Below are 15,958 nucleotides of genomic sequence, written 5' to 3'. Positions count from 1 at the left end.
TATCTCCATAGAGATAATCTTTAATAACACACTTTATTGTTTGAACGAAGGCCAGTGTTGTTTTTAACCATTAAATCGTGGACTGTCGATAGGATTTTTCTTGCAGTGTGAGTCGGGGCACTGCTAATATCCGCGACACATCTGCCAATGACATTTTCACTCTCAGCCCACTTGGCATATAAACTGTACACACAGCAACTTGCGACCAACTTGTAGTGCCCTCGGGCGCATGCGCAACACGTCCGCCATGGCCGGATCAGCCGAAAGTTGGGGATATGGCGGGGATATGTATGTACCCACCAACCGAGTGTTGGAGGGGGTTGCGGGGATTGGGGATAGCGACAAGAGTTTGAGCCATTTGCGTTTTTTTTTTTCTGTGTTTTGTTTTAGATATTACACAAAAGCCGCTGTTCGTCGAATGCCAAAGTGTTGCGGCCATTGAAGGAACTGCCCTGAATACGGATTTCTCATTGTTTTTAGCCAACTAATTTCTGGCGAAAGATAATGGTCGAAAGAGCGCAGAGGCCAGCATTTACTTGTTAGCCAAGATCCGGCGGCGAAGAAATAAAATGGAAAGAAAAGTACTGCAAAGAAAAGTAAAGAAATGAAACGAAAAGAAAAGCATGCGAAGCGGCTCTTAATTTCTTAATAACAGAAAAAATTTCTCAGACGCAACTACAAAACAAAAAAAAAAAAAAAAGAGAGAGAGTGCGCTGGAATTCTGAAAACGTTTAAGCCCGAGAACTTCCTAGGTTACACCATAAACTTTAGTTAGGGCCTTGTCATGAACCTTCATTAGCCGTTAATTGTGCGCTTTATGATGCGGGAAATTTGCCAACAAATAGCAGTGATGCTATGAAATGATGTCACCTATGCAGAACTGCAATTTCATAGAGAAGCCACTGGTGAGATCACCAGGAACTGCGGATACAGATACACGGAACGTGCCGCACAGATACAGATACTCGTACTTTCAAGTACGCTTGTTTCTTGTTCGGAACGAAAGTGAGAGATTGATGAATGGTCTTGCGTTTATGTTTCGGACCATTTAATTGCGAGTGTGACCTTTAGCACATATACATATATATATATATATATATCACTATGTTTATAAGCCATAATGATCGCAGATTGGCGAGAATAAACAATGATCATCGTTGTCGTAAGGCAGAACAAAGGGAATCCAAATCAAGGTTAATCCAATGAAATCGAACCGAAACTCCGCGTAATTAATGCATTGGCAAGCATGGTGAACACTATATTTGCATCAATCAGCAATTATTTATGCAAATTCTCTTTGGATTGTGTGAGAAGTCGGGTCGGAAAGTTTAGATATTCTCACGCTGTGCTGCTGAAACCGTTTCAAAAACGATTGATCGATTTCTGATGGCAATATAGATAGCTGTTTATAGGTTTTGTAAGAACTGCCCCTGCACTTTGATCGTGTTTAGCATGTCACGCGCCTGTCAACCCAAAAACAAAAAAGCCACAAAATAATTTAATGAGCAAAGAGGTTCTCCAGTCCTGACGTCACAAGGTTAAGCCTCAGAATTTTCCAAGCCTCAGAACATGGCTTGATGAATAATGAGTGCAGAAAAACAATGACAATGATGGAATTTAGCCGTATTTTTACAAGGTCACCCCTATTCGGCTGCAAAATGTCAAAAAACAGAAAGACACCCAGATAAACCTTGCCAACTCATCCGAGGTTTTGTTATTTTTATTTTTATTTTTTTGAGCCCGGCCCTTTTGTCTTTTAGAGAGATCTTCGGCTACAGCATTGCCAAAAGTGTTCTTTGTTATTCTTGGCCTTTTTTGGGGCGGCGGCAATTTGCGTCGCAAACGACTGAGGATTTGTGGAGCGGAACACCCAATTCACAGGCCCGATTCAATTTCCATTCCAATTCCTAATCCACTAGCAAACCTCAACCCATACCCATAACCCAAGCCGCACTAAACCCAAACCCAAACGCAAAACCAAAACCAAAACCCAATCCAACCCACGCCCACACGATCTCCAGTTGCCAGTGGCCGGGTTATTTACAAAACCTTGGACGTGGCGATCTCGAGCGTTGCCCCATGGACTGTTCAGCTGGCCGCTGGATGAGTGGCACTCCTAGCTTTTGCGTCTGGGGATAAGACAAAGCTGCATGAGTAAAGTACGGATAATAATATAAAATAAAAATATAGCTAGTGGAATACAGAAATACATCCGCGTATTGTTTTGCCTTAGCATACCATCTTAGCGAAGCATCGCTGCAGTTAGGCGCTTTTGATAATTAACGGTTTATTGATAAAAGATCCACAGCCTCCTCATCGCGATGGTCTTCCCCCTAATGATGATGATGATCGTAATGATGATGATGATGATGATGGTCTCGTGTGGCTTTAATGGGCGTTTTCGACTGACTCGCTATCGTCATAAACATATTTCTCCACTGACTCTTTCTGCTTTTTTTTTTTTTTTTTGATTATTTTTTGGCAAAAACAAAGCGTGAAATTGACATTCGCCCCTCTGCGAAATGTTCAACGAACTCGGCATAACAATAATAATAATAATAACAAGCGAAAAATCCGCCTGGCCACTTGTTGCAACATTGCAGCGCAATGCAGCACTTGGGATGCCGCAGGACAGGAAGCATCCCCCGTCGCTTTTTGTCTTCCATTTTTATGTTGGGCCGGGCCCCAAAATTGGTTAAGGGGAAAAACAAAACTGAAAACTCAAAAAATGAAGCCCCCCAAACACATTTGGCATTCATTTGGCGTCGATCGCGTGCAGCGACAGTCAGTACACAGAGAGAAATTTAGATTGTTAGTGAATAAAAATTGTATCGTTTATATTACATCATATTAAGATCAGGACAAGATACTTCATTTCACATATTATAGATATACATTTCAGTTAAACATCGTATCAAATTTTCTTTCTGTGCACAACTCCAGTCTGTGAATGCCAAGAGCAAATGAAAAACGCAATTATATGGCAAAAATAAAAATAAAACCGAGCGAATATAACGAAAAACGAGATCTAGATTTGACGGCGGCGGCATGGATTGCGTTTTCAAGGTTGTTATGGGTATATTGCATTGCCCAAGTTGGCGCTGCAATTAAAAGCCATGCATATATGGCCAAGGAAACGAACGAATGAATCTCTTCACGCATTCCTCTGCCGCCCATTTTCCACCGCATGACGTCAGAGGCGCTTTTCCCGCTTGATGATTTTTCTGCATAATGGGTTTTTTGTCTAGACGGTTTTTGCCATTTTAATTTTTTATTTTTTTTTTTTCAAATTTTTACCGAAAGTTGAGCCATTGAAACCACTGAGCCATTGTGCGCGTTGAGTTCAGAAACCCAGTCGATGGGCAAGATCAAAACAATTGAGCACGCGGCACTTTGTATCTGTATCTGAAAAGCGAATCGTTTGGGGCACGAACAAATTGACTCGCAAAATAAATCAAATAAACGGCCGAAAATAAGACCGCGACAACGCGATTCATTGAACAAAACAAAACTGAAGGCTCTGGCAAAATGCGAAAATTTACATTCGGTGTGACAAAGAGAGGAAGATTGGAAATCGAAGTGCGAAAGGGAGGGAAGGCGATATGTGCCATCATCAAATTGAAAATAAACGAAAAACGTGAGACCCTATGGGAATACTCAATACCCTTTGTTCCATCTATGGGTGTTCTAAAAATAATGAGATACATGAAGGTGGAATCATATTATCATATATATATTATAAGGGATGATAGTTTCTATGATATGGAAATGAATGTTTTTTAAATCAAACATATTGTATAGAACTTATGGATTACCATAGACTCGTGATTATATTAAAAATACTTGGTTAGTTATAAGCTAATTATAGAGGCACTGCGCAATTTATAAACATATATTGGAAGATATTGGAAGATAAATATGCATAGAGCCCTTTACAGCAGGGTATAATTCGCTATCACAGCGATAAGGCAATATTATTTTTCATTAACCATGAGTCAGTGGGACAAGTCCTCGTAGAGAAACTGAACCTGTTGGGAACTAACCCCACCTTCTAGAACGCATTCCATTCAGAACTGGGAAAATGAGAGCGCCACTGTTTTGGTGACTAAAAATAAATGGCATAATTCAGCTAAACAATTTATTTGGCAACGATGACAGCGTCGCAATGGGATGGCTTCTGTTGTTCGGATCGGATGAGATGAGATGTGATGGGATGGGATGAGATGGTATGGTTATGGGATGAGTTTGCTGCTCGAATGTGGGGAACATGTGGCGAAGTTGACATCGGCGCCGTTCCATTTACACAGATTTCATTTGCCAGTTTGCCAGGAGACGGAAAATGCTGCAGCTGATAAGCCAACAAATTAGATGCCAGCCTGACATATTGGCTACTATTTAATGCGACTGCTCTGATTTATTCAGTGCGGCTGAGTGACCGACCCAAAATTTGAACATATATATATATATATGATCTTAAGAATGTGCATATACATATCTTCGAGGAATGCAGATTGTCAGAGGCGTTTGCTTTTCCTTATTTCTTTTTTATGATGCGCGGTGTGTGAGAAGAATTGAAATTTGTACGCTTGGCTTTGCATTTCATTTGCTTAAATTGCAAATTGGTTTGTTCGTGGAGACAAGGGATTTGTATTTGGCCGCTTGCAACTTTGCCGGGCTGATTGAAAATTGTTTACCATCATCTTCCTTCTACTTTGGGCCCATCATCAGCATCGGCATCAGCATCTGCTCCTCCGCTGGTTTTCCCTGAAGAACGTGATCCGAAGGCCGCAAAAGGCCGCCAAGAGTCTCTGGATGGGGATCGGCGGATCGATCGATGCATATTTGTGGTCTTTGTTTTCTTTGTTGCGGGCTGGCTGGCTGGCTAAATTCGTCATGTGGTCGAGAGGAACAGCACAAAGCTTAGTTAACGCTTTTGTCAGGGGGAATTGCAGGGGTTTTGCAGGCAGGGATTGGGAGTGAAATGCAATGACAGACTCTTGGCCTTGAGGCGGCGGCAAAATGGCAAAATGGCCACGTACGAAAGCAAAATCCCCAACTTGCACGCATAATAATGATCCTGACTTTATGGCTCCGGCAATTTTACGGAGTAGAATAGGGAATACATATGTTGGATACCTATATATAAACCTTGCTGATTGCATTTCATTTGGCTTCGCCGATTTGCATTTGTGGGAATCAATCGCGACGTTGGCCAGCGCCTCAGACTTTGTCTAGACTTACGGACTTATTAGGCCGCACTTGCAAAAAATGTATAGCTCACTTGAAAAAGGTACCAACAATATAAGTCTTCAAAAGTTATGAACTTGAAACGGGTTAAAATTGTATCTATCACTTAAAAGTATACCATCTTACATGGGCTCTTCTGTTTATTTCCTATCTAATTTAACTAAGGCATACAACTTTATCAGAACTTGGAAAATCCATTAATTGCGTTGTCAAAATGCCATGATTGCTACTACACAAAGTTGTGCAGACCCTGAATCAAGTACTTATGGGTATTATAAGCTATATTCGAAGTTCCGATAATAATATAGAACTGTGTGCCCAATGTTTTTCTCTCTCTGCAGGCAATGCAATGCCAAGTGCTCGTACATGTGATCATCTGCGTTATAAAACATGCAACTAGCAATAATGATTGAGCACAAGGCAGGCAACGATGTATCTGGCTGGTTGACAATCAGTCAACGAACAGCTGACCATGGCCAAATATACAGATGTACACAGATACCTAGATTATAGCCAGTCATGGGGGTAAATATAGAAATAGCTGCAACTCGCGTCTTGCATTTCAATTGTGGCCCAGAGATTCGGCTTTCACGCAATTTGCCGCCCGACTGATCGAGATATCCATATACGAATATATATAGTACATGCCAAAAAAAATACGTAGATACTTTAATCTGGTCGAAACGAAAGTGAAAGCATTTAATATGCATAATGCACACGCATTTCTCCCCAGCTCTAATTTGATGTCTATGTTTGTGTTTGGCCCAAGTGCGACGCACATTTCAATGAAATTACAAATTTGAAAGCATTCCCAGCCCCCAGAGATTCCCATTCCCAGACAGCCAAAATGACTGAGGCTAGCATCGATCGGCAATCACATTTTCGGTGTCAATTTGAGTTCTATCATAAAACGTAATGGCTTTTTAAAATTTCAGTCTCCGATCGTTATGATCGACACAGAATTGGAGGAGAATTGGAGGACTGTGGGTGTCGCTAATTGAATTTCAGATCAGCTCGCATTTTGGGTGCCCATTTTAACGGCTCTTTGCGCCGCAGAACTGTCGCAAATGCGATCTACACGTACATATGGCCATAAAAATCTTTAACAAACTTAAGTGTAAGTATCACCCATCGAGCGAGTTCTCATTGCGCAACTGAGAAATTTATGCAGATTATTCTTCTTTTTTTTTCTTTCGGAGTCCCTCTTCCTGGATATCCAGAATAATTGCAGGCACGTATTTTAGCCACGAAGTTCATTGACAGCGACAGTCATCGCCGCAAAGTCGACACGCCCGATTGCGCTGGACTGCGGTTATCGACTTGGGCATTAGCTTTGGCAATAGCCAAGTTAACACTGAGAACGGACCGGAAGAGGGGAGCGTAGAGGCGAGCCTGTCAGGGCCACAGAAAGTGGTTAAAACCAAAGGCGCAATAAGCCAACTCGCATTTATATAAGCAGAGGTATTTCACAATCTTAAAAAAGTTAAAAACTTAAAAAAAAAGTTCCTCAAGTTATAGACTTTTGGAGTGATTTTATGGCAAAGTTCTAGGAAAAACTTTCATTGATAAGTGCACGCTGCCTGCGTGGTATTAACTAAAGTTAATAAACTTGTAGACAACTGTTTAAATTCAAAGCAAGTTGTCTGCGCTGCAATAAATCCAAACAAATTCGACCGATAAGATTTCCATTTTATAAGCATTATAAATCGAACAAGATAAGCCTTAAAGGTGCTACAATATAAATGTTTAGGGATGCATTGTTCTTAAGTCGTCTTAAACGAGTTTATAAACATTTGGCATACAAATCGAAAACAAGGATGGAATGTTTTCTCGCCGCACGATTAACCCAGTTTAATTTCATAGCCCACAAAGCAGATATAATTAACAGCGCCAATTAAACGGATTATGCCCCATAAAAATCACCCAAAATAAAACGTGGTCTTGTCAAAGTATTCCCACTTCTTGCTTTTTTATTGTCCACTCCAAATAACCAAGCAAATGCCTCAAATTGCATATTTCACGAGCATTTCATTGCCCAAAAAACCTTCCCAGGCCGATGAGAAATTGTTGCGTTCAAAACTACATAAACATTGTATGTAAAAAATGTTAATTGCACTACGTTTGAGCCAACTTGCGGGAAGGCAAAAAAAAAAAAAAAAAACCAAATTAGGCAAACAATTTAAGCATGCGCTTCAAGCCGGGAAAACCAAGCCAAGTCCAAGTGCTGCTCCGATTTAAATTCGGTTTTCAGACTGCTCTTTTGGCTTTGACTTGCTTTTGGTAATGCTTTTTGGCTTTTGGTTTTTGGTTTTTGCGCATGTTTTGATTTTTATCATCTGGGTGGGTTGGTTGGTCGACTGCCCAGTGGTTTTCATTTGCTAATGACGCGCGTGACCCACTAAATAAAAAAGGTTTTTTCTTTGTTTTTGTGTCAAAGCAATTTTCGTGCACGGCACCAGACAACAACGACAACAAAAAAAAAAGAAAATAAAATAAAACATAAATAAAATAAAAAACCAAAACCAGAAAATCGAAACCCTGCAGAGGAGTCTGTCAAAGATCCAATCGGGTTTCCACAGTAGCCGCCGAAAAAAACTGAAGTCGAGCAGGAAGCCAGACTTATTTACCTTTTGGCCACTTTTCAGCTCATAATTATTAATTTTTTTTTAAATTTTTTTCTTATTTATGTGTGCTGGCTGGTCTGCTGTGTGTGTTGGCCAGTATCTGATGTTACCATCTTCGGCTCCGATCGTCTGGCGTCGTCGAGAAATTTTCGTGTTATAAAGTTAATTTGTGAAATTTTCAGTTGTTTCTTAATGATTTGCGTGGCTCTTTTTGGCCACGAATTGAGAAGGAAGTCGCTCGCAGCCGGAGGTTAGTGGAGCGTTTAGTCTTTGCTTGTTTCTCCATTAATTTCGTGGCTAATTGAATCGACTGTGGTGGCTGCCATTAATTCGACCACGACTCTGACCTTGCGCCGAGGTGATATATAAATATGATGGAGCCCCAAGCATATCCGTTGACCTGGGCTCCCCCTTCTTCTGGCTTCTCGAAAGATGTATGCCAAATGTTCTTAACTCCACTCCGATCGGCTGAACCCATCTGCGGTGCCCCCACCTATATGGGAATATATATATATATATAGAGTATATCTCCCTCATTTGTTTGACTTTTGCGGTACTTTGTCTGCCCGCTCGACTTGAACTTGTTGCCTCTGTCTGTTTCTGTTTCTGTTATTCTTCTGGTGCAACCCGCAACTTTATCTTGCCCCTGTGCGTTGTACAATACATACATGTATGTGGTAGGGGCACCGTTGCTGTAATTATACCCTGCCCACATGCCACACTCTAAAATGGTCCCAAAACTGAAAGAATTAGGCCTAGATCAACAGGTGCACACTTTTTCGACATTGTATACTTTCTTTATCGTTAATGACTTGAAGTGAAGTAGTAAAGTCTAACCCTTGAAGACATTTGGTAAACTGCATCATGGCAACGTTGAGATTATATTAATCCTGAGAAAATCAATGTTTTTCCAAGCCACAAGACCCATTTCTCTGACATATCTTTTCAGAACATCTAGAGAGACAAATTCATAATCACTCAACGCCATTTCAATTACAAAAGTCAGCTTTCTACGAAGCTCCATTCTTTTCCCATCCATTTCACTTGACACTTCCGCCTTAATTGTAGAGCATTGCAAAGTCGCCTTTGTCAACCGGAAAACTCCTCCATTTGGCTTTGTCACTCTGCACTCATTTAGCTCCATTTGGCTTTTTGTTCTATATACAACATATAGGTATCTGTTTAAATACGTTCTGTATTCCCCGGGCTTTCATGCAGATACATGTGGTTGGTTGTACTTGATGGTTGGCTGAGCCACTCTTTTTGTTTTCAGTTTTGCGTTCTGTTGCGACTGATGAGTAACAACGATCGCAATGCCCGTTCACTTTCAGATAAGTTGGGAAAGTAAGTAAGAATCTTGTATATGGAACGAAAAACAAAAAATGAATTACAATTGCAATCGTATTTACTACGTAGGTAGCTTTTGTTTTACGCTTTTTTTCCCCAGCAATTTGTGGAGCGGCTCTTTGTAGTTCGAAGCTCCAATGGACTTTGACTTGGGACCGGCCCACCTGCGGGTAAATGTCGAATTCCCAGTTCCCAGTCGATTCCAAAGTTCCAGAATAGGGCGATAATGGAGCGCTTTTCATGTGTCTATTGGTAACACCATTTCCAGGTCGTGGGCGACCCAAAAGCCAAGCAATTAGTACGCATTACACGTCGTATACGTAATCATAGAACCCCGACAATTGATCGTTGTTAGGGCAAACTCATTAGAGAAGCCAAGCCGATTAACCGATTTGTTCGGTTTTTATGAGACCATCTAATTATCATAAATAAAGAATAGAGGGGCCCGGCAGAAAACCGGATTGTTTGATAGATTGTGAGATTCTTGAACCCTGCTGATTAAGAGATTCTCTTCATCAGGAAGCTACCCAAAACTCCGATAATCGGGCTTCCGTGAAAGTCTCGTATCGCCGATGTTATTCAAATTGTCAATTTGTCAGCGTTGATTAAAAAATGGCATTTTTATACGTTTTTATTAAGACTGAAATATGGCCGCGTGTACTTTATTCGCATACTCGTTGTTGTTGCCCCTCAATTGAAAGCATATTCATTTATATATGCCATACAGTATATAAATTCGTGCGTATATTATTTGTTCAACTGTTGCCGATCATTTAGCCATAAAAATAGTCGCAAAACACTACCAAAAGATGTGCTGCGACCTGAATTTCGAGAATTTCCCATGAAAGCCCCATAAATCTAATCAAAGCTGTGTAAAGAACAATCAAAATGCTGCTAATTAAAAAGTCTTGGCATTTGTCGCCGCTGCCAGTATAATTAGCATTGAAAAAAATCACAGATCCCGGTCTTTCGTAATGGAAACCACAAACAAATCAAGGCAGAAATTCAGAGCAGAGCGGAGAACTCGATTTGATTGGTATTACAAGTTTTCCACGGCGAATCGATTGGCAATGAAAACAGACGCAGGCCGCAATAAACATTTATTGTTTGATGTTTGTTCACCATTGAATGGGCCGTCACAATAACAATAAACATTTAGCCCTGCGAATGGCACACACCACACACACCGCACATACCGCACACACTGCACACTCTACAAACAAATCAAAGTTGGCCAGAAGGTCGAAGTAATTTCATGGATTTCACGGATCTCTTGGGAACAACAAGATCGATCGATAGATCGATCGAGCATTCTTGTCTCCGCTTTGATATTGTAAAAATGTTTATTGATTATTTCGATTTACGGTTTCGTGTTTATGTTGCAAAAGAAATTCCAAAATTCGCTGCTGTCGTCGCTGAGCTAACAAATTTTTACTCGTAGACAGCGAATTCTTTTGCCGGTCGTTTATTTCGAAATTCGTGCGAAGCGTCAATAAAAAATAAAATACCAACGAACCAACACGGCACAGTTGAATATTATTTTATTTCTTTTTTTTATGCTAATGGCTTATACCCTCGACAAATTTGGGCATATGAGCTGTATGGGTTCTGTGATTTTTCCAGTTTCTTGCTGTTTTATAGAGTGCTAATGTCTAAGGCAAGTCCAATCCATTCGACTAAGTTAAATGTTAGACTTAATTACCTGCCAGACAAATATTACATAACTGAAAGAAACCTTCGCTCAAATGAAAACTTATTATTTCAACTATGGAAAAACTACTACTTCTTTAAGAAGAAGATATATGTATTTATCCATGCAGTTCGATTCTTAGAAAACCTTCTTTCAAAGTGAACCTTTCATTGCTTATTTGAAGTGAGAGTAAAACCGATTTGCACGCCGGGGTTTCTTTAAGTGGTGTCCTCATTTTATTACATCCCTCGGGGGTTGTTGGCCTTTATAGTTGCCGGGGATACGACGACCACTCCTAGGGGTGACCAATGAGCCAACTGAGCCACCAATCAACCACCAGCTGTTCCTTGGCCCAAACCGGTTCTAGCCGCTTCTGCCAACCCAAACAAAGGTCCTCACTGTTCTCATTCCAGCAAAAATAGCAAATAAAGCAAAATAAAAAAAAGAAATAAAATCGATAAGATCTGCGCACTGATAGCCGGCTTTCCATACAAAGTGTAAACCACCTACCACTTTTATGGTCCTTATGTCAATAGATCTCGTTATGAATTATGGCGAATGACGCGTGTCTCGGTCACACAGATACAAATGGAATTCAAATAGAAATAGACGATATATATGCATGTATGTATGTATGTATATATATGTGAAATGGAGGCAGTGAGTCCGCAGACAATTTGCCATGGCAGCAGGTAAAGGTAAACTCCGGGAAGGAGGAGGAAACGTGCCGCAGTTTTGCACCTGCCGCCTACGTGGCTGCCAAAGGGAATGGCTATAATGCGGAGAAAGAAGTTAAGAGCGACAACAGCTGTGAAAATTTATCAGCTCGGGCTAAAGTTGTTAGAGCCTCGGACAAGTCAAAGATCCACACTGAGAGAAAATCTGTGGAGCTTAGAGTAAATAGACATGCCAAACTTATCATTATTTGCACACCCTATTTACTTTATAAATGTGTATTTAATCAAGCAATTGTTATTCTAATTAGCTTGATAACCGAAATGTATCCAAAAGATACACTGCCAAAGTTTTTTCTGCGTGCAGACAGACAACAACTGTCGTCATTAGCGGAGACGTTAGGCATTGAGCATGCTAAATATGGTTTCACTGAAGTTAGCCGACAACGTCGCCACAAACTAGTACAACCAGGCAATAGCTATAAGCGCAGATCAAAAGCCAGACGGACTGCAATGCAATGCAGTTTACAAACGAGCTTATCTTGGGAAAAAATAAAATACTCCGTTCGCTCGACGCGCGTTCTTATTAAAAGTCGACTTTTCATTTTCAAGCAGCTTAGTTGGTGTACAGATCAAATAAAAACTAACCGTTAAGATTATAAGTCTTATAAGTAGAAATCTGAACAATACAATGTTAATATCAAAACAAAACATTTAAATTTCAAACATTAAAGAGGGTTCTCCCTTGTTTAAACTAACATTTATTGAATGTCTACTTGAACTTGAAAACCTATATATTCAAACTGATTATTCAACTGTATATTGCTGATCTTCTACTTCCTACGATTGCAAATCGAATCGAATAGATATTATTTATATTCCTAGAACAAATGCCACATTTTTTCTCTGTGCCGACAACGCCGTTCCCAGCTCACCGAATTTCCTGCTACTACGCTGACTAATGGCGATCGTTAATAGCCGGCGTTATCAGCTGAGATCATAATAACTGACCAACCAACTTGGCTGGCAATTGAGTTGTGCGAATGTTTACCTTCTGATTCGAAACTTGCCGCCGAACACCATTTTCAAGTGGCAGACGGTATCCAGTATTGTGAAATCCAATTTGGTTGGGAAGAGCAGCACACTAACTGACATACACACACACACACGCGTGCGGCTTACGCGAAGATGCAAGATAAATCTGTATCCGTATCTGAATCTGTTGATATATGTTTGTGTTTACCAATGGCAATTGCAAATGACAACAAAAAAAACCGAAGTTTTGCGTGATATCTTGCTTCCTTTTGTCTGTCAGTTATTTGTGCAAATGCTATGCAGTTTCAGTTGGGCCAATACAACATTTGAACCCGAACGCTGAACTTCCTTATTTTGATTTTTGGCGATGAGGAAGTGGGAGCCGCGAAAAGCACATGGAATCGATACACATGCAGGCAAATGTCACGAGAGTTTTACATTTTTAATTGCCCAAATTCGAGTAGCCAGCTTACAAAACGCAATTGATTTATTTTCTCACACGCGTCAACTAGCGCGAATACGTCCGAACGCGTCAGACGTTTTCACCCGTTTGAAGTTGAAGTTGCGGCAACGTCATGATGGCCGCAAAAACACGGCACACCAAACAGAAAAGACCTTAAACACACATTTTAAGAGAGTGCATACGTTAAGAGAAGAGAAGAAATCGTTGTAAGAGAAATAATTCTGTTAAACTTAAAAATGTAACATCTGATTAACATGCAGTTAACAGCAGCGTGCAGAGCAACTAGGGAAAGAAAACTAAAGCACAGTTTTAAGCGCTGGGCACTTAACATTGTGCATTTAGCACTGCAGCGCTTAAAAGTAGGCAACGATTTGTTTGCACTGAAAATACCAAGGAACCTTGCAAACACCATAAAAGGTAGTTTTATATTCCTGTTCTCCATACACATATGTATATATTTCTCTGAACCACTATCTAGATTTTAGTCGGATTAAACAAGCTTTATTATTATAGGTACTGGATCTGTCAGTACCAAGCCCCCAAGCCATTAAATTCAATCGGCTTTTGTTGGGCCCAACGGGCATGTTCTCATCGCCAATCTGTCGCTGCTGTTGCATCGTCATCGTCATTGGAGCAAAGTTCAATCGATCATTGTGTGCAGTGTCGATATTTAGCTGTTGATAGCGGGCAGAAATTATGGCAAACACTTTGTTAAATGTGGCCAGCAAGCTAGAGAGGCAGCTAACTGGCCTGAAAACCTGGCGACGTCGTCTAATCACGGCAACTGCATCGAAAAAGTCGCGACTTGCGGCTGGATAAATTGAATTGTCTGGCTTGGCGTTTGCCATTATGTTTTGCTTGTTCCTTTTGCTGCATTGGCAACACGGCGAATGAGTGATTTATAGCGCGCATACGACGCGTGGTCTGTGGTCGCAGCTCAATGCTGCAGTTAATTTGAAAATAATACAGCCAAGACCTAACTGGAGTGTTGCCAAATGGCCAAAGAGGGAATTAATTCGGCAAATGCCTGCACTTTGCTGATTTTTTGGCCAACGGCTGTGCGAGGCGATAATTAGAGGCTGTCAAGAGAACATATGGCACACCTCTCAGGGTTTTTTGGCTCTTGGTGTTTTTTTTGGCGATCTGCTCTAATTGAAGTCGTTTGAAAAGTGTCTGCAGGTGAGTAGTCGCGGCTCGAGAAATGCAAGCGATGACTGCCCTTTGCTCCATTTCGCGCACGCCAAACTTTCAAAATGCAAATTAGCCACGTTCGCGGTGAACGGCATTTGAACCCCCAACCTGGCTAAAACGACAACGAAGCCTCTGACAAGCCCATTTACAAGTTGCCAGCCCGAAAACTTTGCCACAAATTGTGTCAATATTTGTCTCGTGCTGGATGCTGCTGCTGCAACAAATCGTGCCGCAAAGGTCTCCCCCGGTGTCAACTGAGCCACCACCACCACCACATAAAAAGAGTCCAAAACAAAAAGCTTCAAATAAAAAGGAGCAGCGGAGAAAAAAACATGACAGCCCATAGAAATTATTGAGCATGGACATGGCACAGTGGTAGAAAATTAATTAAAAGTGTGACTACATTGTTGCAGAATAAAATTGAATGGTTGGGTAACCAGTTAACGATTCATGTTGATCACAAATATGGTTGTAAACTTATTTTTAATGACTCATATCAATGTATTTCAGTTCCCAACCACTGTGCAACTGTAGCTTGAACTCAATGTGCGACTCTGAGTTATCTAATGCCCAAAAATCGGGTACGATGCCATACAGTGAATGCAAAAACTATGCGCTCGGTGCGCTAATGAACCGACCGGCGTTCATCTATCAATGTCATGCCGTTGGCCCGGCCAAGAATGGACCCTTTGTCCCGTTGGACGGATAAATTTCGATTTTCAATTTGATTGGCTTTTACCAGCACAATCAGAAAGAACTCGGTTGGGGTGGGTGGTTCATTTGGGGGAATCTCGGACACCTGGGGAGTGGTGCTGTGGTACTGTGGTGCATTGGTGCTACCCACACACGCCAAGGAGCAAAACATAAATCGTTATTTGGTTGACACATTTTTGTGGCCGCTCAGGTGGCGGTTCAATTGGCTCCATTGGCGTTTTAGCGATTGGTCGGGTTTAGTGGGTCGAAAGCGAAAGTCGAGCTGCTCAGCGAGCAGTGTATTTCATAATCCAATTAAGCATTAGACGACAGCTGACTGACGGCCAAGCGGCGAAGGAAGCGGCTCATTAGCCAAGATCAGCAAAGCTGGCTGGCTACCGTGCCACGCACTCCATTCAAAGTTAATTGGATTCGATAAGGTCAAGAACAATGAGCCAGGGAGTGGTCCAAAGCCCACGGATGCTGCAGAGCTCACTGAATATGTTGTGACTTGGTGGAGGCTGTGATTTGCTCTGTGACCCTCATACTGGCTCAATATCTAACTTGTCTAATTTCAGATACTAAGGGGATACAGCATATAGGAAATGATTTCATGTCTAATTGAGCATTTTAAATACGGCTTAATGGCTGAGAATTTTATGGTTTAGTCTTCTTATTTGTATAATTAAGAGAAGCTCAAAGATAAATATATCTTTTAGTTAAAATTTTCTTGCTAATCCCATTCTATATTACTATTATAGATCATATAACTCACCGTTTCTGCTGGTTGCTCTCCAGATTGCTGGCAATCACATTGTCATGGGCGGTGGATCTGGCACGCGGCAACAGGGGCGGCGGTGGCGCCACGGGACTGGCCACATTTTCGAGGATGGGCTGTGGAGTCGCGTGGTGCGGGCGCTTGCGACTGCCGCCTCCTCCGTTGGCGAGATGCTTGTGCTGCCGGCGGAGAATAATAGAAATGTTTAGAATATAT

General features: G+C 41.3%; 1 protein-coding gene across 4 annotated transcripts in view; it reads right to left on the bottom strand.

Moving 5' to 3' along the window:
* Shrm (Shroom) overlaps window positions 1-15,958 on the bottom strand; it is a 43,661-nt gene that overhangs the window by 6,249 nt on the left and 21,454 nt on the right. For 2 of the 4 annotated variants that reach the window (NM_001299488.1, NM_001103837.2), the window contains exon 7: window positions 15,740-15,921. In NM_001299488.1, coding sequence (NP_001286417.1) covers window positions 15,740-15,921 — 182 coding nt within the window. Of the gene's footprint in view, window positions 1-3,297; window positions 3,493-12,633; window positions 13,171-15,739; window positions 15,922-15,958 lie in introns of those variants that run through there. The other 2 variants (NM_166047.2, NM_137108.3) reach the window with 2 other exon arrangements.

The sequence above is a fragment of the Drosophila melanogaster genome, chromosome 2R (genome assembly GCF_000001215.4).
Source record: "Drosophila melanogaster chromosome 2R".
In the NCBI taxonomy this organism is placed as follows: Eukaryota; Metazoa; Arthropoda; class Insecta; order Diptera; family Drosophilidae; genus Drosophila; species Drosophila melanogaster.
This window is presented reverse-complemented; position numbering and strand designations above follow the sequence as displayed.